This window comes from Zingiber officinale, chromosome 7B (genome assembly GCF_018446385.1).
Source record: "Zingiber officinale cultivar Zhangliang chromosome 7B, Zo_v1.1, whole genome shotgun sequence".
Classification (NCBI taxonomy): Eukaryota; Viridiplantae; Streptophyta; class Magnoliopsida; order Zingiberales; family Zingiberaceae; genus Zingiber; species Zingiber officinale.
Window position 1 is genome coordinate 92593326 of NC_055999.1, and position 23070 is coordinate 92616395.

The 23070-nt window shown below is 38.1% G+C and overlaps 4 protein-coding genes across 4 annotated transcripts; 3 read left to right on the forward strand and 1 right to left on the reverse strand.

Annotated features, from left to right (window-relative positions):
• Positions 1-1616: 1616 nt before the first annotated feature.
• LOC122004542 lies at positions 1617-2082 on the forward strand. The gene is made up of 2 exons (XM_042559413.1): positions 1617-1709; positions 1810-2082. The coding sequence occupies exons 1-2, from the start codon at positions 1617-1619 to the stop codon at positions 2080-2082; spliced, it is 366 nt and encodes a 121-aa protein (XP_042415347.1).
• Positions 2083-7578: 5496 nt separating this feature from the next.
• LOC122004543 (long chain acyl-CoA synthetase 4-like) lies at positions 7579-13761 on the reverse strand. Its single transcript, XM_042559414.1, has 16 exons — positions 13444-13761; positions 13242-13305; positions 13072-13161; positions 12336-12392; positions 12054-12102; positions 11822-11898; positions 11325-11364; positions 11152-11246; positions 10265-10466; positions 9939-10198; positions 9617-9734; positions 9141-9386; positions 8882-9021; positions 8277-8459; positions 8076-8195; positions 7579-7915 (listed from the first exon to the last, which is right to left on the reverse strand). Exons 1-16 carry the CDS (start codon positions 13602-13604, stop codon positions 7880-7882), a joined length of 1938 nt encoding a protein of 645 aa, XP_042415348.1. The 5' UTR covers positions 13605-13761; the 3' UTR covers positions 7579-7879.
• Positions 13762-14306: 545 nt separating this feature from the next.
• On the forward strand, positions 14307-14696 carry LOC122004544 (very-long-chain aldehyde decarbonylase GL1-9-like). The gene has a single exon (XM_042559415.1). The coding sequence runs from the start codon at positions 14307-14309 to the stop codon at positions 14694-14696; it is 390 nt and encodes a 129-aa protein (XP_042415349.1).
• A 26-nt stretch (positions 14697-14722) lies between these two features.
• Positions 14723-18941, forward strand: LOC122006271 (sulfite exporter TauE/SafE family protein 3-like). Its single transcript, XM_042561715.1, has 12 exons — positions 14723-15448; positions 15547-15706; positions 15889-16089; positions 16176-16240; positions 16312-16339; positions 16420-16505; positions 16595-16681; positions 16764-16814; positions 16900-17121; positions 18119-18212; positions 18309-18449; positions 18613-18941. Exons 1-12 carry the CDS (start codon positions 15224-15226, stop codon positions 18696-18698), a joined length of 1446 nt encoding a protein of 481 aa, XP_042417649.1. The 5' UTR covers positions 14723-15223; the 3' UTR covers positions 18699-18941.
• The last annotated feature ends 4129 nt before the right edge of the window (positions 18942-23070 follow it).

Consider the following 23070-nt stretch of genomic DNA (forward strand, 5'->3'; position numbering starts at 1 on the left):
AATAGATTTTATTAAAAGTTAAATGCCCTACAAGTTGGTAGAATTATATCGACAGAATTATATCGACATAGATGTTTGTTTTAATAGATCTTAAAATTAATTTCAAGAGATGTAAAACACCTCATCTTTTCCATATAAATTATTGTTACCTTGAGACAAATGCCTCACATAAGAGCTATCTTTGGTTGTAGACTTGTAGTCCAGCCTTTTAACTATTATAAAAAGCATAGCTTCTCCCTTGTGATCCCGCTAAGAGCATTTGATATTTCTCTCATATATTTATGGTCTTATATCCACATCATTAATCAAATATCTCATTTCTTAAATATCTCAAATCTCATAATCAAATATTTATAATACTCCACTATCAAATATTTCAAATTTCATCATTAAATATATATTTTTAATTTATTTATTAAAAAATAAAGAGATAAATCACGAGTTTGATTTCAAATCTCCTTCGTAATATTTCTTTCTAATATGAGATTTATTTGAAACAAATATTTCTCTAAATATTCGCTATCTCAAATATCCCATTAGAAAGGGATATGGAGGATATTTGGTGATTTCTCTCATTATTTATATATATATATATATATATATATATATATATATATATAACGATGGAATTTAGAATATTTGATAGTGGGTATTTAATAGATAGGTCCTATAAATATTTAATTTATGGGATATTTAATGGTAGAATTTAAAATATTTAAGGAATAAAATATTTGATTTATGATATAATATGGAATCACGTATATTTGAAAAAAATATTCAATTTATCTTATGCTCTAATAAAATAGGGCAATGGTAAGTTAATATTCAACTACAGACGAAGCGTCAGATCATCTCCAATCACAAAACCTATTTTGGTACACTTTCAATATCAATTTGGTGTCATTTGAGCATCAAAAATTTTTCCAACTCCAACCAATACACACCATTTCCTACACTAAAAGAAATATTTTTTAGAATATTCTATTTTCCATCTTATAATTTATTATTCACAATGCACACACAACATTATTATTTTTGCAGATAAAGGGACATCACAATGCACACACCATTATTATTATTTCAGGAGATGGGGCATCACAATACACACACAACATTATTATTTTTGCAAGCGACGAGACATCACAATGCACACACCATGATAATTATTTCAGGAGATGGACATTACAATGCACACACAACATTATTATTTTTGTAGATGAAGGGACATCACAATGCACACATTATTATTATTATTTCAGGAGATAAGACATTACAATGCACACATAACACTATTATTTTTGCAGGTGACGGGACATCACAATGCACACACAAATCTTATACAATGCACATAATTTTTTCCTATATAATGGCATACTAGACATGACCATCACAATGCACCTTTACTCTTGAAAAAAATGAGTTCGAATTCTCGTTCATCATCCTACTTAGTCGAAGAAGATAAACATTTATGTCATGTTTATCTTCATATCTCTCAAAATCCAATCATAGGAATCAACCAAAAAAAGGATCAATTTTGGGCAAGAGTTGAGATAGAGTATAATCAAGATCCAAATTTTAAAAATTCAGAGCGACTGAGAAGATCATTAAAAAAAAAAATGGATACTATCATTGCTATTGTTTCCAAATTAAAGGGTTGCATACGACAAATTGAAGAATTGAATCCAAGTGGAGCATCAAAGGAAGATATTGTAAGTTGTTTTCATTATTTCTTTTGTAGACTATCCAAGTTGTTTTCAATATCTAATTTAGTTATTAATTTTGTTTCATAATTGTATTATTTTCTTACAGATCAATCGTGCTCAAATGTTATTAGTACAAGACCCTAATTACTCAAAGGGCTTCAAATTTGGACATATGTGGAGCATTCTTCAAGGTATTGAGAAATTCAATAGTGACAACGTCAAAGCTGCATCTAGGAGAATGCAACGACAAATTGCTCAAGCTGATTATTCTCAATCATATAATCTCGAGAAAGATGCTTATTCACCTTCATCTCCACATGTCTCTTCGTTTAATCTTAACATCACTGATTCGGACAGTGGTGGTACTTTAACTAAATGACCTATTTGGGCGAAGAAAGCAAAACTGAAGAGAAAGAATGAACAACAATTCAGTAAAATGGTTTCACAGAATGACGAACTTGTTGCGGCGTTGGATCGAAGTACCAATGTTGCTATGTTCAAGGAAGAGAATAAAATTTTATTCAAATATTTGAATATCATTGCTGATCCGATAATGCGTGAATTTATTCGCGGTGAACAAGTCAGAATTATGCAAAAGAAGACTGAAAACCAAAAATATCAATCAATTCCATATCAAGGTAGACCCGACCCCGGGCCGGGTCTGGCCCGGACCCGGCCCGGGCCCGTAACCGGGTCGAACCGGAACCGACCCGGCAAGTTGCCGGGCCGGTTCCGGTTCATTAGGTGTAAAAACCGGCGAACCGCCGGTTAACCGGCGGGTTGAACTGGCGGTTCAGTCGCAAATTTTTTTTTTTTTTTTTTTTAAACGGCTTGAACCGCCGGTTAACCGGCGGTTCGTAGCCGTTGGGAGGATTTTTTAGGTATTTTTTTCAACGGTTAGGATCATTTGACCGTTTTTTGATCAATGGCTATGATTTAGTGTCCGTTACTATCAAAACTCTATAAATAGAGAGCTTATTTCATCATTTTTCACACACATCTTCTCTACTCTTAATCTCATTTTCGTATTCTCTAATCTCTACACGCTTTCGTTTTCAATTTTCAATTACAATGGAAGGAGGCCGCGGAGGTGCATCATCTCGAGCTAGGAAGGGAAAGCAAATAATGAATCCGCAGGAGGAGGACCCCAACATTCAATCCACCGATGATGAGATCGAGCATCTTCCGAATCCGACACCCGACACACAAGGAAGTACCGATGCAATTACTTCTAAGGTTCGGGAACTTCCTCCTCTAAAGTCTTCTATTTTTACTAAACATTTTGAGAAGATCACTCTTCCGTCGGGAGAAATGCGTGCAAAATGTAAGCACTGCAATGCTTCCTACAAATTCCAAGCCGGCGGCGGCTATGGGTCGTTGAAACGACATGTAGAAACGAAGCACCCGACGGAATATGGACTCGACCATTCTCAAACACAATTATCAAGATTTTCTTCAACTAGCGGTAGTACCGATTCCGGTTTATTTTTATATTCGGATAATAAATTAAGAGAATCATTAGCTAAATTTGTTTCCGTAGAACATCTTTTTTTTAGTTTTGGATCTAAATGCACATTTGAAGATTTTTGTAAAGAATCTCTTAATCCATGTGCTAAACGTGTTCCTAGGACTACACTTACTCGTACAATTAAAAAATTAGTAAAACAAGGAAAAAAGAATTTAATTGATGAATTTAGTAAATTAGATAATAAAGTTTCTTTATGTTCCGATATTTGGAGTGATCATTGGCAAACACATTCGTATATGGGTGTGACTTGCCATTGGATCGATAACTCTTGGAACCTCCAAAAAAGATTATTAGCTTATAGAGTTTTTGATGAATCACATAATGCTCATAATATCGCACAATTATTATGTTTAATTTTAGAAGAATATGGTTTAACTCATAAAATATTTTCAATATCATTAGATAATGCTAGTTCTAATACCGCTTGTATAGATGATCTAAAATTTGTTTGTCAACCTATTATTGAGGTTTATTTTTTCATATTCGTTGTGTATGCCATGTTTTAAATTTATGTGTTCAAGATGGTTTAAAATTTTAGAAAGTTATATTAAACCAATTAGAATTGTAATTTCTTATTTATGGTCTCATCCAGCTATAATGAAACAATGGGTAGGTTTTGTAAAATTAATGGAATGAGACCTAAAAAATTTCCACGTGATGTACCAACACGTTGGAATTCAACATACCAATTATTACAAGATTCATTTCAATATAAAGAATTATTATGTTCATTTTTTGCACAAAACACTAATACTAATATATATTTATTTTCACAACAATGGAATATTTGTAGTAGTATTTGTGAAATTTTAAAAGTATTTAATGATGCAACCGAACAACTTTCCGGTGTTTATTATCCCACTCAATTAGTTTTAAAATATTTTCTAATATAGTATTAGTTTTAAATGAACATATTAATAATGAATCTTTATCTCCTTGCATCTTAGCTATGAAAACTAAATGGGAAAAATATTTTTATTTAATTCCTGAAATTTATTTAATTGCATTTGCTTTAGATCCTAGATTTAAATTAGAAGTTTTACAAGAAATGTTAACTTTATATTATGATGCTTTAATTCCAATTAAAGATTCTTCTTCCTCTGATCCAGCTAATATTATATATAATGTTAGAATTTATTTATATGATATTTATAATCAATATTATGCAAAATATGGAACACAAATTAATATTTCTGAAATTCAACAAACTACTAGTAGTAATTTAAAACTTACAAAAGCACAACTCTTATTAAAAGAACGGACAAAACGTCCACGGGGATCCTCAAGTTCCACACAGGAACTTGAGAATTATTTTACGACTTCTTTTGATTTTAATGAAGCAGATAGCGAAAACTTCGATATCTTAAAGTGGTGGTCACAGAAGACTCAAAGCTTTCCCGTTCTCTCCTTGATCGCAAAAGAAATTTTAGCTTGTCCAGTGTCAACTGTTGCTGTGGAGCAGACGTTCAGTGCCAGCGACAACATATTAGATGAACGACGATCAACTTTGTCTCCCGACTCATTGGAAGCCCAAGCATTACTAGACGATTGGACCAGAGCGGAGAAAAGAATCCAAGGAATGCAACTTTCAGATGACGAAGTTGAAGATTTTGATACTGAAGGAACAAATACGACAGGAACAGGAAATGAAAGTGAATGAAAATGTAAAAGGATAAAAATGTAAAAGAACTACGTGGGCTTTGATTCCCCTAAAGGGATACGTAGGCAACTTAAATAAGTGCAAGCCCTTTTTTTAATAAATTTTAATTTCTAATTTTTAATGTTTAATGTTTAATTTTTAATTTTTAATTTTTTTTAACATATTAATCTTGAACCGTGACGAACCGTGAACCGAACCGTGAACCGGCGGTTCTGAACCGTGAACCGTAACCGTCTTGGGCGGTTAAGGTTAAGGGTCGACCTGCCTGGAACCGTCGAACCGGCGGTTCCGAACCGTCGAACCGTCGGTTCCGAACCGTGGTCAGGTCTATATCAAGGAGAAGGATCTAGGATCAATTCGTCTCAAGAAGAAGGACAAGGATCTCAAGATCCTTTGAATGATTCCGGTAAATTTTATGATTATTTCGGTGGTTTATTAGGAGTTGATTTTCCAGAATATTAAATATTGATTTGTTTAGTATTACAATGTTATTGTGGTTATTTAAATGTATGTTTACTTTAGTGGTTGTGGCATCTTTAAATTGTATGATGGAGTTATGTATTTTGAAATTTTAAATGTTTAATTGTGTGTTTGTTATGAAATTGTCAATATTATAAATTTTAATATATTTATAATCTTAGTAATATAACAAATATTTTAAATATTAATTATTTAAGTTAATAACTAATATAAATTTATAATATATAAAATTTACATAATAAGTCAATTAAATTACATAATATTAATTTATAATATTTAAGAATATTTTAAATATAAATTTAATATTATAATAAATTATATATAAAAAATTGGTACTTGCACCATTTTGGTGCAAGTTTTGGGGTTTCCATTGGAAGGGATTTAGTGTCCTTTTTACACCAAAATGATGTAAAAGGACACCGATTGGAGATGATCTCAGGGCTTACATGACTTCTCTTGGTTGGAAAGGACCATTTTAGGAATTTAAATTAGTTAATAATAATTAAATATTATGATATTGAATTGATACTTTACTTAATAAATAAATAAATAAAATTATAGAATACGAAATGCAAATGCATTTTAAATTGAGATCAAACAAAATTCATAGATACACAGAAAAGAAGTATATTAATCTAAATCAACATTAATTTAGATTTAATTTGATGAAGTTATGACTTAATCAAATTTAATTAGATTAAATTGATTATTTAAAAGAGTTAGAATTTAAAAAAAAAATAATATTTTTTCTTCTTTTTATTCTCTTTAATTAGAGCTATAGTCTGATTTTTTTTATTATTATCTATATAGATTTTATTAGGTATGAACTAAATACATTGTAAATTAAAATCGAATTGACATCGAATAAAATTGATCGGATAAGTACGGAGATAAAAAAAATATATTGGTCTAAATTAAGATTAATTTAGACTTGAGTTAATCAAGTTCCATTGAAAAAAATTTAATGAGTTAAATCAGTTTAGCCTATTTAAATGAGTTAATTATCATTTAAAAAAAAACATATTCTCTCTTCTTTTTTTTTTCTTTTTATTCTGTTTTACAGTCTCATTTTCACCGTTTCACATGTAAACTTTCGCTCACGGCCATGACCACTCCCTTTGTGGCTAGGCCCTCTTCCCTGAAAGCATAGTTATCAACATGAATATTGTCGGCTATGGCTACCACAACCGAATCGATATATCCTCTGCACCGGCATACTATTACGAGTTAAACAATCAGTTATGGATTTATGTATTACACGAGATATTGGAGCACGACCTCGCGCTATGCTCACAGACTGACTACCTCTATCTCACTATCAATGGCACGCTCTCTAACAACATATTAGTGTCTAGGCCTTCTGTTGTGACCTCTAAATTTTCAACGTTTATAAATTAAATATTATTATCGATAAATTAATTTAATAATTTCATAAATAATTTTAAAAAATCATTCAATAATAATTTTAAATTATGTCAAATATACAAAAAAAAAAAAAAAAACGAGATAGTAATGTGCTCGCACGAAGTGAACTTGGATTTCTTGACGGACTTGACCAACTCGAGATCAGTCCTGCCTATCTCTCATTTCTAGATTCATCCCCGAATATTATTGTGATTTACACACTTTTAGAGAGTGCAAGGTTGCCTTGAGATGACCAATTTACCTTTTGGCTTCAATGCGAATGAATGATAGGTAAAGTGATAAAAGTTAAAACTCTAAAACGCACTTGGCAATAAGGTTGTCAATTTGGATGGGTTGATTAAATAGATCGGATCGAATAAAGATTTAAAAAAAAATCTAACCCGAATATGAATACAATCTAAAAATCTTAAACCCGAACTCAAACTCAAATAATCCAATTAAAAATGACATTTTTTTTTATATTTACTCTATAATTCTTTATTTTTATTTCAATATTTTATCATTATCATATTAACCTTATATTGAAAACATTTAACTTTTAAAATAAAATTTAATTTAACCTTTAAAAAATCTACTAAACTCTAAATTCAGATCAATTCAGATTAATCCAAATTCGATCCAATCCTAACATAATCCGAAAACATCCTAATTCAAGTTTAACCCAAACTTGAAAACTTCCAACTGGAATCTACTATTTTCAGATGGGCTCGGATCAGATTATGAGATAGGGTTTATTTTTAACACCCCTGAATCTAGAGGACAACGAGAAAATGGGTCGGACATTGAAAGACACAAAGGCAGTAACTATAAGGATAACAATGTTCAACTTGCATGCAAAGGAGATGGATACACATCTAGAATACATCAATCTAAGCGCAGCTGCTTCTTTGCGAATGTTTTCAATTTCTTTGGGAAATCGACACAATTCTGATAACTCCAAGAACATGTTACCAAAATCAACCGGTGAAACAGAAGCAACAAAGCTGTTAAGTTCCAGTTGAACGATATAATCTCTTTCCGATAAGCCTATGATTTGTTGCGCTAATGCCATGAACTGTTAAGCATATTAGTCACTATATATGTTCACTTCAAGCTTTTGTATAGGTCATCAATGACACTCTGAAAAGTAAACAAATTGCATTAGCATTGAGATCAAAACATAAATATAGGTGAGACTTGTCGTAGAGTTTGAGAACATATATAGCCCATGATATTGTGACTACTCACACAACTTTTTCCATGTTCCAAGAAGGGTTGGAAAAGAAAGATTTGTTTGTACCTTATAATACTTTAGTAGTTGTGGCCTCTTCTTTTTGTATGTTGGGGTAAGTAGGTCGCGTTCCATATCGAACGGTATTGGATCAAGGTGAACAGCTTTAATAAACTCAAAGCCTTTCAACTGCAAGAATGTGAGACGTGATATCAAATATTGCATCTGAAAAAATAATAGGTAGACAAGGCAAGAGTTAGGACGACTCACATTCTTTCCTTTACCAATCTTCATTAACTCACCCAAAATGTATTCTTTTGCCTTCTGATTTTGACAGAGCATGGTAAAATCCCCACTAATACCATTCGCTAGAGCCCATTGTTCAAGAGCTTGCATATTGGGGTTGACTATAGCAACGAGGACCGACTCAAAACTATTTCCGTAGATCCATATCTGAAACGAGTTATTGAGACGCAATGTAAATCAATCATAAATTTTTCCCTATGATACCATAATTTTCAGGTTCATGTGCCTGAGATGCAAGCTAATCATATGGAAATTAGAAAAATAATAACCATGAGGATGAATTATATTTTTGGTACAATATGTGGCAAGCAATCACAATTATTATTTTTGTTTGTGTCAATCCAACACAAATCTTTATTTGATTTACTTTGGTTTTTATTTGTTCGGAAAAAATTTTATTTACATGTTGACTGAACCATGTGAACGATCGCAAAAGAGATACATATTTCATGTAAAAGAATACAAGTTGAGGATGTTTCTAAATGTTTCATGCAAAATTGCAAAAACATAGTAACAATACATACAACAAGAATAGTTCTTTGTCAGTTGCTACTAGGAAAGAGACTTACCGAATCAATATCCGATACAAGGCCATATATGTTCTCCAAATTTTCAACAGCAACATATTCTCCCTGTGAAAGTTTAAAAATATTTTTTTTTCTGTCTATGATCTTCATACTTCCATCAGGCTGCCATTCGCCAATGTCACCTAAAAACCAAGAACATGAAATTTTCAAAACGTCATATCCTTGTTTGGTTTGTGAAAACGAACACTGAAAACAGAAAATTTACATGATACATATACTCAGTAAGGATGCCGAGACAAACCTGTGTGAAACCATCCATCAATCATAACCTCTTCTGTGAGATCTTCTCTTTTGTAGTATCCTGCAAACAATGTATCTCCTTTGATGCATATTTCTCCACGAGGAACCTTTGAAAGAGCATCATAGTTCATCTCAGGAACTGACTCCAACCGCACATCGACATTTGGTACAGGTGGCCCCACAGTTCCAACCATCGAAAAATCATTAGGTAATGACACAAATGTCCCAGCACATGTTTCTGTAAGACCTAGCATTCAAAATTTATTTCAAAAAGCAAGTAAATTAGCTACAAAATTTAGCACCAACAGTTAACATACTCAACATTGTAATTTTCATAATGTGAACTTTGTAATAGTTCAACCTGGATATAAATATTCTAAATGAAAATTTTGAACTACCAAATCCTTTAATTTAGCTTCAAAAAATTTAAGGTTACTAAACTTTGTTAATGTTTCAAACATCCAACACTTTTTATACCATATCCTTGCACAACGTGTGCACATGTCACTACTCTTAGAAATTGTTCTATGTGGGTCGCTAGAGGAGCAGCTCCAGATAGGATGAGTCTTACATTTCCCCCAAGCCCTTGTTTTACCTGTGAATATGTTGTAAAGTTCTTCAGTAAACATGTAAGGATAGGTATTAGGACTACTACAACAACAATCAAAGCTTTTATCCCATTAAGTGTGGTCAACTGTATGGATCTTCCTATACTATTGGGAAGTATTAGGACTACTAGTAGCAAAAATTCAGAAAAGCACACTTCATGATAGCAAACTCTACTGATCATTCAAATCACCTTGTCAAATACCAATCTATCGCAAATTGTAGCTGCCTTGTCATGCCTCCTTCCTTGCATCATGTTGTAAAGTTTGCTGCAACACTCCAGATGTAAATGCATAACCAATAAAGAAAAAACAATACCATAAAAAATGGGATAACTAAAAACTAAAACACACACACACACACACACAAAGGCAAACAATTCAATGGGCAGTGTTGTACTCTCCACCAAGAAGGGTTCACTGTGTAGTTTTTCAGTTACAAACTCCCTGAAATCTTAGTCCTGTACTCTTGAAGCCAAAAGCAACAATTGAATGAACAAGGCGCAAAGAAAAAAAGAACAGTCAAAAGTCCTTGATTGTTTGTGCATCCATTTTAAAGCTGGAGAATGCAAATTTGATTGAAGATTGGAGAGAGAGGTGTAATGAAAAAGCTCGAGATGGATTGAGGAGCCTTTCTGTGAACAGTATGTGCCACTGGTATACATAATTGTGCATATATCATCCATCTTCTTTACAGGAAGATCAAATTGTGTATCGCATCCCTGTATGTAGCAGCCATAAATAGCAAGGTTCTTAAGTCTATATTGAACGTACATCTAAAAAACATAGACAAGAACATGACATCTAACAAACATAGATAAGAACATGAGAAATTTGATTTAAATATACCACATCAATGAGAGAAAAAATGTTCCTCGATGAAAAGTGACTGAGTCAATATGAGCAGAAAGTAAATAAAACATTTTACAACAAATGATTGTATGATCTCTTTTCCTACTATAAATAATCTTTAATAATGTCACACAAATAAATAAATAGCTATTAAAACTACAGAAAAAGCTACAAATAATCTAGAGATATGAGGTAAACAAGCAATTTCAATGATAGATAATGATACCACATTGGAAGAATATTATAAATTGAAGTTAGGAAGGTGCATGGCTGACAAGCTGAGAAGTATTCATTATCATGCATCAGCTATTTAGCGTTAATTAATCAAAGAAAATAAAAAATACTAATAATGAACATATGACATAATGCCCATAAGACCAAAACAGCCAGTAATATAGATAATTAAGACTTTTGCTTTGTCAGAAGACAAGAGTCGTCTGTGAAACAAATTCATTGAAAATGATCCATAAATAGGGAAATTAAATCCTTCATGTGAGGAAGAAAATCATTAGAAGATCTGTGATAAACCACAAGTACGAGTCAAACTCAACTTACCAAGCACAAGAACTCATCCCATTCAAATATTGCCAAGCCAGAGTTTTCAACTTCTTCTTTTTCTTTAGGGGTGACCTTACCAAAGCTAACAATTGCTGAGAAGAATCAATAACCTAATCAACACAATGTATCAAAAACCTTAATTGTGAAACTAGTTTGGTAAACCATCTTACTTTTCAAAAATTTGGAGGAATTATGAAGAGTTTTCAGCACCTGGAAAATTGATCACTGGGATTTCAGTAGTGAGTTCAAGTGCACATACTACAACAAATTTCTAGTTAATAACTCGTGATATACACCATTCGCAAGGCAACTTCATGGAATACATAAAGGTAAATCCTTGACTATTGGGCTGGCAGGCTTAATAGAAAAATGAAATCTAGCACTTTGAATGATTACATAGAAAAATGACCAAAAAATGATAATATCATTAATAAGGGATTGGCATGAAATGCAAATCAATGATACTACAATAAATTAGGTATAGGTATAATTTCTGAGCCAAGAAACAATAGAGTTAGGTGATCTTCAAAATAGTTAGCATATCAGGCCTTCTTCATTGACGTATTTACACTGACAATACTGGATCTCAGATTCATGAGTGTGAAATATCGTAAATTTTATCATGCAACGCAAAATTGCTTCATTAGTTAACACAATGTAGAAGTACCTCTGCTATCTTCTTTTCTTCTACAAAAGCAATCTGAACCTCTGCATGGCATAAAATAAATTCTACTGCACCAGCACCTTTGATCGACACAAGATACAAGGAATATTATAAATACAAATTTCATTAAACAGCTAATACTCATAGTGTATGCTTCAATCAACATTATAACATATCTAAAACACTAGCTTTAGTGACCAACTGTGAAATCTATTGCAAAAGGAGTCATACTTACCAAGTGTGTCGTACAAAGGAACACAGTAAATTCCATGAGCATTGCAAGCCTACAATTTTAAACATGACATAAAATAGAAATAAATTTCAATAAGCTTATGAAGCTATTCCTGTTCACAATAACATTGTCATTTATTAGAAATGGAGCTCTGTCTAGAACACATATACCAAAATGTTTTTGCAACGATCAAAGCGCATGAAGGCTAAGTTACAATAGAAGCATTTCAGAAGATTATAGCTGACTGTTAACATCAGTTATACTAAAATTATACAACAATTTTACCTCCATACTAATAACCCACTCAGAAGAATTAGCACCGTATATACCACAACGACCACCCTGTTCAAGAGATGGAAATGTCACATGGTGAATTCGAGCAATTTTTGTAATCAAATCAATGTAATCATACCAAAAATTCCAAGTGTAAACTAAAGTTGAAAAACAACTTCTCAAAAAATGCAATCATGCAGATTTGTACTGTGTCAACAATTTGGTGCATAATACAGGAAAAAGCTTTGTAGCATCTTGCATAAACCACTGTCACTATGTGTTCATCCCATGAAGAGGCACCAAATGGAAAAAAGACCGATTGGATCTACTGATGTTGCTTGTGCAGCTTCTTGTAAACAAGGAAAATATCATTTTGTTTGGAGCTCATGATCAACTAATTTGACTTTGTTAATAAAGCTCTTATGATGAAATTATTTTTTCTGAGGGGGCATCGGGAAAATTACTTTAAGTAAAAATAATAATAAACGCCAATGATTAGAAAAATGAGTATATTTAACATAATAAAAATAGCCACAAGATAATGATATAAAAATAAATATAAAATATTATTATAGAATTTTAAATAATAAAATTATAAAATGAAATAATATAACAGAGTTATGTTTATATTTATATAAATAATTTGATATTAAAATATTAAATTATCATAATAAGATTTATTTGATATTAATATTATAAAATTAGTAAATAATGTCCAAGAATAAAAAATAATCTCATGCGCTCTAACCTGCTCGATCCCACAGCTCCTGATGGAAGCCCCGAGTTTGATGACAGTGTCATACACCTCTTTATAAGTCATCCAGACATACTTACCCGCCTGCAAACGAAACAGAGCAAAAGCTAGCCATGACAAATTAAAACAATCGACACACTTGAAGTAACAAATGAGCGGCCAACCTTCCCATTCACGACCTCGCGACGGCCAAGCATGTTGTTCCCGGGAAATTTCTCAGCAGACAAGCTAAATTAATAGAATAAAGAAGACACAATTACCCCAATCAATCTCGCCAGCTAGCATCTTAACTTTATGCCCCCAAAATTAGTTTTTTTGGGCAAGAAACGAATCGAGAAGGATCAGCAATCAAGGACGACGGCGTACCGGAAGATGTCCCAGCAGCAGTGGATGCCGGGGACGGGCGGGGGGAAGCCCTCCTTGGCGAAGGCACTGCGGTAGGCGGGTCCGACGGAGGGACGGCCATCGACCGCCTCCCGCCCCTCCTCCACCTTCACCAGGTGCTTCATCTCGCGGCCGCCTTCCATCGATTCCTCACTGCTCCTCCCGCACTATCCCGATCCCTACTCTCAAATTAAAATCGGAGAACCTGAAGGTGACGAGGCTATTTATGGGAGGGGGAGGATTAGCATTTAGCAGACGTGAACTGTAGAAGCGATGGATGGGTGGTTGGAGGTGGATGGGATTTGCGTTGGTTAGGAGGATGAGCCGAGAGATTTGGCGTTTTGTCACTCGATTTTCTCAGCAAAGTTTGATTCTTTGGGTGGCTGAATGCGTGAGTTGGTGTCTCGCTCACGTCGGAGAAGTCGAACCTACTTTGAGTGTTGCATGCTTTTGTTATTCTTATTATTTTTTAAAATAATTTTTTAATGTTTTATATAAAATCAACTTACACGCATATATAATATAATAAATTTTAACTATAATAATAAAAGCGCTGACATCATTGCACAGCTACACGGCATGACTCGATCACTTAATTACGATGATTTCTTAATTTAAACAGTTTGCAAATTCAACCAATTCTAAACAAATCGGTTTGAAAAATTTAAACTTCGCCACGTGTAGACAGCAGGACATGGTAGGCATCCATTACCAAAGCCCGATTACGGCCCGTCTGACGAAGCCCGGCATTACTTGTGCCAAACTGGGCCGGCTCATAAGCCCAAAATTACTCACTGTGATTGTATTAATCAAACGCCGCCGCCGCCGCCCGATTCTTTGTCGCCATGGTCGTCTTCGACTCATGGCCGTACTTTATCCACCGCTACATGCACCACAACAAGGTCCTCTACCGGAGGTTCCACTCGTGGCACCGCCGCATCGCAGCCCCCTACGCCCTCGCGGCGCAGTACAAGTGTACAACTACCCCGTCGACGGCGTGCTCACGGAAACTGTGTCCGGCGCGCTATCATACTTCGTGTCAGGGATGTCTCCGGCGACGGCGTTCGGGAACAACGCAGCGTACCACGATGTGCATCACCGGCGGTGCGGTGCGGGGAGATCGCATAATTTGGCGCAGCGAGTCGGACAGGATTATGGGCACATATGTGCCGTATGCGGTCGTGAAGAGGGAGGACGGGACAGGATATGAAGTCAGAGTGATTGAGGAGAAGTGATTAATTTGAGACAAAGGTTTTAAGTGTTTTCTGATGAACTCTGTCTCAAATTCAATATTCAAGTCTGGATTTCTTAGTTTCTTACGATGATTTTCCAGGTATATTTTCTCAATTGAATCTGCTTTCAAGCTTGTTAATGGCCTGGAAATTATTGTCCATATTTAGAAGGATGACTATTCACTGTCAGCAACAGCATCTTTCCGAACTGAACGGTCCTTCGTTCGTCGCCTTCGCGGCGCCGAACAGATCGAGATATATGCGCGCAGAGAGCGTGGTAATCTCCGCCCATTGTCGGGTGTCGCCTGGCCTCTGCCATCTTCTTAATTATCCTCCCTTGGAGTTCCTTATTCTGTTCCTTGCTCGGCGATTTGCTATTATGGAAGGGCCGAAATTGGTCGCAATCCCATAACGTTGACGTTTTTATTTAGGCATTTGATATAACCTGCCAGGAAAGCGAAAGCTAGGATCTTCCGTTGCGTTCGTAGCCAAAGCTCACGGCGAACGAGCAAAGGCGAGGAACCGTGCAGATGGAATGGAAATGGCTGGGAAAGTTGGGGTCGGCGGCCGTGCTTGGATTAGTTTGCCTCTTGGTATCATTAGCAGTGGTGTCGTCGGAGCGGAGCATTGGAATTGAGGGGTTGAGGGGGACAAAGAGTACTGTTCAGGAAGAGGATATTGAATTTAATTATATTGCAAACTCGCTTCTTTTTCTATGGCAGAATGATAAAAATTCTTACAAACCTGTTTGTCCGGTAAACTTTCTGCATTCTTTCTCTGGTTGGTTGTTCGCATGCGATCGATCAAGTTTTCTGATTAATGAAGGCTTTTTCCCCTCACTTTTTGGCGATAGCCCATGGAATTCGGGTGGAAAATTGCGGTGGGTTCCATGATTGGGTTCTTTGGAGCAGCGTTTGGTAGTGTCGGGGGCGTTGGTGGGGGTGGAATTTTCGTGCCCATGCTCGCTCTCATCGTTGGTTTTGATCCCAAGTCTGCTACAGCAATCTCAAAGTGTAAGGAAATTTACCCCCCAAATTCATGTATTTTGGATTTCTATGCATTCCTTTTGTTTCATTGTTAATCGATGTGTTTTTGTGGCGTGTGTTTTTTTATGCCACTGAGGCCGAGTTTTTGTATGGTTACGCGACAAGATGAACTCATTCTTGAGTAATGAAATCTTAATGTTCATGGGCAGGCATGATTATGGGTGCAGCTGGTTCTACTGTTTACTACAACCTTAAGTTGAGGCATCCATCTTTACATATGCCCGTCATTGACTATGATCTAGCTTTGCTCATTCAACCCATGCTTATGCTAGGGATCAGCATCGGCGTCATTTTTAATGTTGTCTTTCCTGATTGGATGGTCACCGTCCTCCTAATTGTCCTATTTATCGGTAATTTATCATTCAATGTGGATGATCATTCTCTTCAGTTAAAGATGAAAGATCGTTCCTGATGTCCTTTGGCTGGAACAATTTAGGGACCTCGACCAAGGCTTTCATGAAAGGTGTTGACACATGGAAACTGGAGACAATTCTTAAAAGGGTAAGATCCTTTTAATTCTCAATCAATATTGTGCAACTCATTAACTCTCATCTGTTTGTTGATTATTTCAGGAGGCTGCTAAACGCTTGGTACCTAGTGGTAAGGATACATAAATGTTGATACAATGTTCTATGGTTTTGAAGGCAGGTTGCTCAATATGAAAATCATCTTTGTTGAAGAGCGCGAAGACATCGAGTATGAACCTCTTCCTATGACTCCTACTAACAATGAACAAAAAGGTGCAGCAGTGACAACAGAACTGGAGGTAGTGTGTCAGCACATTTGTGAAATCCATGCTTCCATCTTCCAAATTCGCTAACTCTAACTTACTGGACTTCATGTCTCTAAATGCAGGTTCCACTTCTTCAAAATATATACTGGAAGGAGCTCGGCCTTCTTGTGTTTGTATGGATGTCATTTCTTGCACTACAAATTGCAAAGGTAAGAGACTTGCGGCATGGTCTACAGGGCTGTTTTGTGACTCTAAAGCTAGGTGACTGAAGCCACTTTTCCTTTTCCCCAGAACTCTACAGCTACATGTTCCACATGGTATTGGATATTAAACTTCCTACAGGTATGATGGATTTTCCTTTTTACTCTTTCCCTCTAGTATTTGGAATTTGTGATATTTACGATATCATTTATCTATGTTCTGGCAGATACCCATCTCAATCTCAGTTACTTTGTATGAAGGAATTGGTTTGTACAGAGGGGAAAGAGTGATTGCCTCCACGGGAGTTCAAGGTTCAAACTTAAAAGTAAGCCAATTGTTGGTATACTGCTTTTCCGGAGTAATTGGCGGTATAGTAGGCGGACTACTTGGTCTAGGAGGTGGTTTTATTTTGGGTCCATTATTCTTGGAACTCGGCATCCCTCCTCAGGTGATTTACTATCACCTTCATTGTTTTTATTAATGATTAGCTTTATGAGATATGAAATCACAAGTAAAAGAACAATTTTAGACAATAAAAAGAGGGCATTACGCTTATATATAGTAGGATTGTAAACAAGTAAATCAGAGTTAAGCTTGATTTTGTTCAAATATATGTTGGTTTATCTTTTTGAGCTTGTTTAAATTTGTTTATTAAAATAATTTATCAGGCTATCTTAGCTTGAGTTTTTACAGAGCTCAACTAGGGAGATTGTTATTACCATAATCTAGTTGCACAATTTATTCAATAAATATAACAATAGTACTCATTTTTAGCATATTATAGAGAACTAGCTTCTCAACCCCTTATAGAGGATTTTGTTCAGTTGCAGCCCTAATATATAGCCATACAGCAACATTATACCTAATGGCTAAACAAATCATGCGGAATTCAATTCCCTTTACTGCACTTGAAGCAATCATTTTCCAATTAACATTTCATTTGTTTATATTTCCTTTCAGTCTTGTTCATCTCTACTGCAGTAGAATTCAATTCAGCAGGCTTCTTTAATTTTCAAATTGTCAATTCCCTTTACCGCACTTGAAGCAATCATTTTCCAATTAACATTTCATTTGTTTATATATCATTTCAGTCTTGTTCATCTCTACTGCAGTAGAATTCAATTCAGCAGGTTTCTTTAATTTTCAAATTGTGCTTAGAATTATTTCCTTCAATCTCATTTCTGAAATAAACTGGTCATATAAATAAATGACATACTGATAAGAATGATTGCAAGAGGAAAACATGTGTCACTTTCTTAGAAATGCACAAGCAATTCCTTAATGCTAATGCTATCTGAGTGAACGCTCTTGTTCACTTATATCAGTTAGTCAAGAAAAAAAGGGGGAAAAAAGAAAGCAACTCCTTAGTATTTTAGGTTTTTAGACATACCACAGAATACTTCATATTCGATCTTCAATGAAACCTGACTATGAAAACTTTACAGGTTTCTAGTGCAACAGCAACTTTTGCCATGACTTTCTCCTCATCCATGTCGGTCGTTGAATACTACCTTCTAAAACGTTTTCCAGTCCCATATGGTACTATGACTCAGAATTATGCTGTTGAATCTGTCAAACATTTATGAAATATGTGAATGAGCTCCACTGAAAAAAAAAATGCTTATGATTATGCAGCTGCCTACTTTCTCCTTGTGGCCACAGTTGCTGCCTTTGTGGGGCAACATGTAGTCAGGAGACTGGTTCTTTTAATCGGGAGGGCGTCTCTTATCATCTTCATTCTCGCTTCAACAATCTTTATTAGTGCCATCACTTTAGGTGAGTGAAAAATAGAGGTTTTGTTTATGCTGAACTTATTTATCGATCAAACTAAGCATATATACTGATGTACAACTTGACACACTTGTTATGCATATATTCTTATTATGTTTTACAGACAAATCATTTTGTTCGTGCTGATGTCTGTCTCTGTTTACTCCAGGTGGTTTTGGTATTATCAACATGATCCAAAAAATCAAGCATAATGAGTACATGGGTTTTGAGGACCTTTGCAAATACGATGCATGAAATGTACATATGTTCAATGACTTTGTTTTTTGTTAAATTTGTAGCTTTTAATCTCCTATTAGGAGGCAAAGGCTCTAGCTTAGTAAGAATTGGACACTATTTTATTGGAGTAGGAAATAGTCGCTGGTAAATATTCTTCTTGGATATTATGCTTCTGTAGGGTTGTATTGGATTCAATACATTTTTATTTGATTGTCGTATCAATATCTTCGCCATGGAGTGGGTAATTGTAATGACATTCTATTGAGTATATATCAAGTATCATTTAAGCAGCAAAGTTTGTGGGAGATTTGTTTATATATTTGATCATGTCTGAGAGTCGAGGCGATAGATGTTGGGGGACGTGATGTTCCTGTTGATCGTGCATGGACTCCGAGCTAGAGGAACCTGCAACCATAACAGCGTCAGTGCTGAGCCAGGGAGGGGTTCTCCGGCGATAGCTCTCCGACACGCAAGTCAGTCACCGGCGATGTGGAAGCGGAGTAACAGAAACAGAGTAACAGTGTGACTACAGTAAAATTTTTCATATCTCCGTTGAAGCTTGGAGCCCTTTATATAGGGCTCTGGGGGCACGCGTGCACACTCCTCGAGACGTGCACACTTTTCAAAGCTTTTCCTGAAAAGACTTGTCAGGAAAGTGTCCCTGACACCATACCTTAACGACCCGAGCATATCTCTGACGTGACAGTGGAATCTTCCGTCGTACGATCCACTGCCTGACCTTGCTGGCGATCATGTCGTCTGTTGGTGGCACAGGCTCCCATAAAGATATCGCAGATCCTCCTTTTGTCCGTTACTGGGCTGACCAGGTGAGTCGTTCAGCCAACCATCAGCCATCTGGACGCTACCGTTCTTGGGCCGAGCAGGATGGCCGCTCGAACAACGTCCCACTGTCCGATCTCCGCTTTGAATGTAATCTGCTCGGTCGTGGCTCCGCTTGGCTAGTTTCGAGGTTTGATGTAAGCTTGAGCGGGTTGGTCGCTCGACGTGTGCCTCACCGACACACTTCTGTGAGCGCCAGAAGCTCGGTATGTGGCCGAACTATGATGATGTTGGGTCGGGCCTTCTCTATCCCGGTCGGGCGAGTGGGCCGCCCGACCGGTCGGTGGTACAAGGGTGTTGACCGCCTTGACTTTGACCTCCACCGTGGCAATGATCTTCCACTGGGTGGGCCCCTCATTACCGCATCACATGTCTCTCCCTCAAGTCTAATCGAAGGATGCTACAAGTCCGACTGACGGGACAGAAGAAGTCTTGGGATCAATTGGCCAATCGGCCGTGATACTGGGTGGACTTCGGTCGGTCTGCCGAAGAGTGTCGGTCGATCATAGGACCGATCCTTGAAGTCGATCGGAGCTTCGCGTGTTTGTACTTGGGCTTTCTCCTTCAGTGTCTTCGAATGCGTGCGGTCAACGCTGACGTCACCTAAATCTCTTGGGAATTCGTGCAAATCACCCCCATTAAGTCCGAGCACGCGCCCACGCCTGTTAATGGCGTTCATTAAAGGTGGACCAATGGGGAAATGCCATGTGTCACCGCCGCAGCCACCGCATGTCCGAAGTGACAGGCACTGATGTGACGTCCGACAGTTTGAATTCTACGGTTGGATTTGTGCCCCGGTTCCCGTAACCTAGATCAGACGACTCCGCTCGACCGGGCCAGAGGTTTATAACCTCACGTAGCCACCGTCGTCTCCGCCTTTGCGTTTTGTTCGAGTGCCACCGACGACTTCCTGTGCGATTAATGCTCCAGCGACCTGCTCTCTTCTGCGGCAACCTTTCCCCTCCTTCCGTAAGCTCTCTTGAACCCTCTCGCCTTCAACCTTTAGTAGTTCTTTTAGCTCTCCACAGCTTTCCAGTGTTTGCTTTGGGCTTTCCGTCCCCATTCCTTCCCGTCAAACCCTTTGTTTTCTTGTTTTCCGACAATGACAAGCTCTTCACAATCGTCAGACCCCGCTCCTAAACTCTGGTATACTACCATGGAGACCAGGTTTGACGCGGGTGACGCTGAGAGCCTTAGGAACGCCTTCGATATTCCTTCTGATCACGAGATCATTCTAGCCTCTCCGTCCGATCGACCAAATGACCCGTCGACCGACACCGTATGTATATTCTGAGATCAGTTTATGGCCGGTCTTTGATTCCCTATCCACCTCTTCATCATCAAAGTCTGTAATTACTTCTGTGTTCCCCTTCCGCAGCTCGTACCGAATTCTTTTTGCTTGCTGTGTGGCGTCGTCGTGCTGTTTCGACTGCACGACATTCCTTTGACCCCTCAAGCTTTCCATTACTTTTACTATCCCAAGCAATCCGAACTGGGAACCTTCCATTACTTTATGCGACTCTCCGAACGGCCTAGTTTTCGGACGTGCTGGCAGGTCGGACTACCACCTCAGCCTGATCTGAAGAAGCATAAGAGCCGAGCGGACTATCTGCACGCAGCGTCCCTGATGGCTGGTCAAAGATATGGCATCCATAGGCTGCTGTTGGAAGGTGTCATGTACATCTTCGGTCTGAGCCCGATCCGCACCAAGCTCTCGAGCGGCTTAGGTACGCCATTATCTGATCCTTTCTTTTGAGTCTAACTAATTTATTTTCTATCTCTTGCAGGCGAAGTCATGATGCGAGCGTGAGTGACCAGCTACACAAAGCTTAAGGACGCCGACGTTGAGGAGGCTGCTGCAAAGGAATTGGTGAGCCAAGGTCTAGCGCCGGTCGGCTCCCATGAAGGCACGCTTGCCGAGAGCGGGGAGATGCCCATTGTGGGCGAGGGCATTGCCGACCGGGCGCCTACCATCGAAGCTGCTGGGGAGCCACTCCCCACCCCTGAGTCGCAGCCTGCCGCCCGGACCGAGGGCTCCGGGTCTTATAGCGATGACGAGCCCCTTATTAGGCGCAAGAGATGTCGAGTGGACCAGCCTTCCCGTTCCGCCACCTTGGCTGTGAGGGTCGTCGAGCGAGTAGGCACTTCATCTCCTGCACCCATCTCGGTAATGGCGGAGGCCACTTCATCTGATCGGACGCCGTTCCTGGCCGAGTTGCCGCCAGAGACCCTTGCTGCACAACCGGTCGCCTTTCTCCCCCCGACCCGATGAAGGGTTTTGCACTCCGGTATCTGCCCCGCGTCCACGACCCCACCTTCCGGTCCGGTGGCTTCTTCCCAGTCAGCCCCAAGCGGCCAGCGATTCGTGACAGCGATCCTCCACCTGCCAACGGAGGATTACCTTGAACCGAACGCCCAACCTCGCACTCCCGAGCACAAAATCCTCATCCGCGGGCCGCTAACCGACATTTGGGAGGAAGCCAGGGCGCGAGCCACGACGATGCCCCTTGGGTCCCTCGGCAACAACCACTTACAAATGTCCATCGGGGTATGTATTTTACTACCAATTTACGACTTACCTCTGATCAATGTTAACATTTTTCCGTTCACTTGCAGTACTGGGTGGAAAGCGTAGTCATGTGCCAACGACTCGCTTTTGTGGAGGACGAGCTGAAGAAGCTTAAAATCTTGAGCGGCGTGTCCTTCTCCCAAGGGTCGCCTATTACTGAGGTCGCCAAACTGAAGGCCGACCTGGAGAAGGCCAACAAGCTCCTCGAGGCTAAGCGGCAGAAGACTGCTGACCAGGAAGTTATGCTGGGCCGACTCAACACATAGGTTAGCACTTTTGATAAGAAAATCGAGTTGGCCGCGATGAGGAAGAACTGAGCCATCAATGATTTAGATCTAAAGAACTAAGAAGCCTGGGCTCTTGCCCAAAAGCTCAAGGAAGCTGAGGACTTCCTGGTCACCGAGCGGAACAACCGCTCGGTTATGGAGGCCTCTCTTCAGGGGAAGCTTAAAGCTGCTGAGGATGCTTTGGAAGCCTCTCTTCAGGTAGGCTTGAAATGCTGAAGTAGGCTTACCTTCGCTCGGACAAATTCACTGATAAGGTCGTCTAGCGGATCGTCCAGATCTTCGAGTTGGCTATTGACGGGACGCTCCAGTAGCTCAAGGCTGACGACCATCTTCCCACAGTACTGACAGACAGCGTCATCAATCGCAGCAAGCTAAACGACTCGCTGCCTGATAACGTTTTTTATTATCTAGAGTGAGGCTGAGTGTCCATCCTGTAGAAAATTTCCTTTTTTGAATGTAAGCATGCCCGTTCAGCGGTGCACCCCTTTTTGCAATGAAAATTCACCCGTTCGGTGGAACTTTCCTTTTTATAATTTCCTTGTATGACTGCCTTTAACTATCTATGGTGTTTGTGCGTATTACCCCGAACGGACAACACCTTCGAGGATGCTTGCCTGAGCGGCGTTTCTACGGCTAGCCCCGTGGCCATACGAGTGCCATTGAAGGAATTTGAGAAAGGTTTATACCTTCTCCT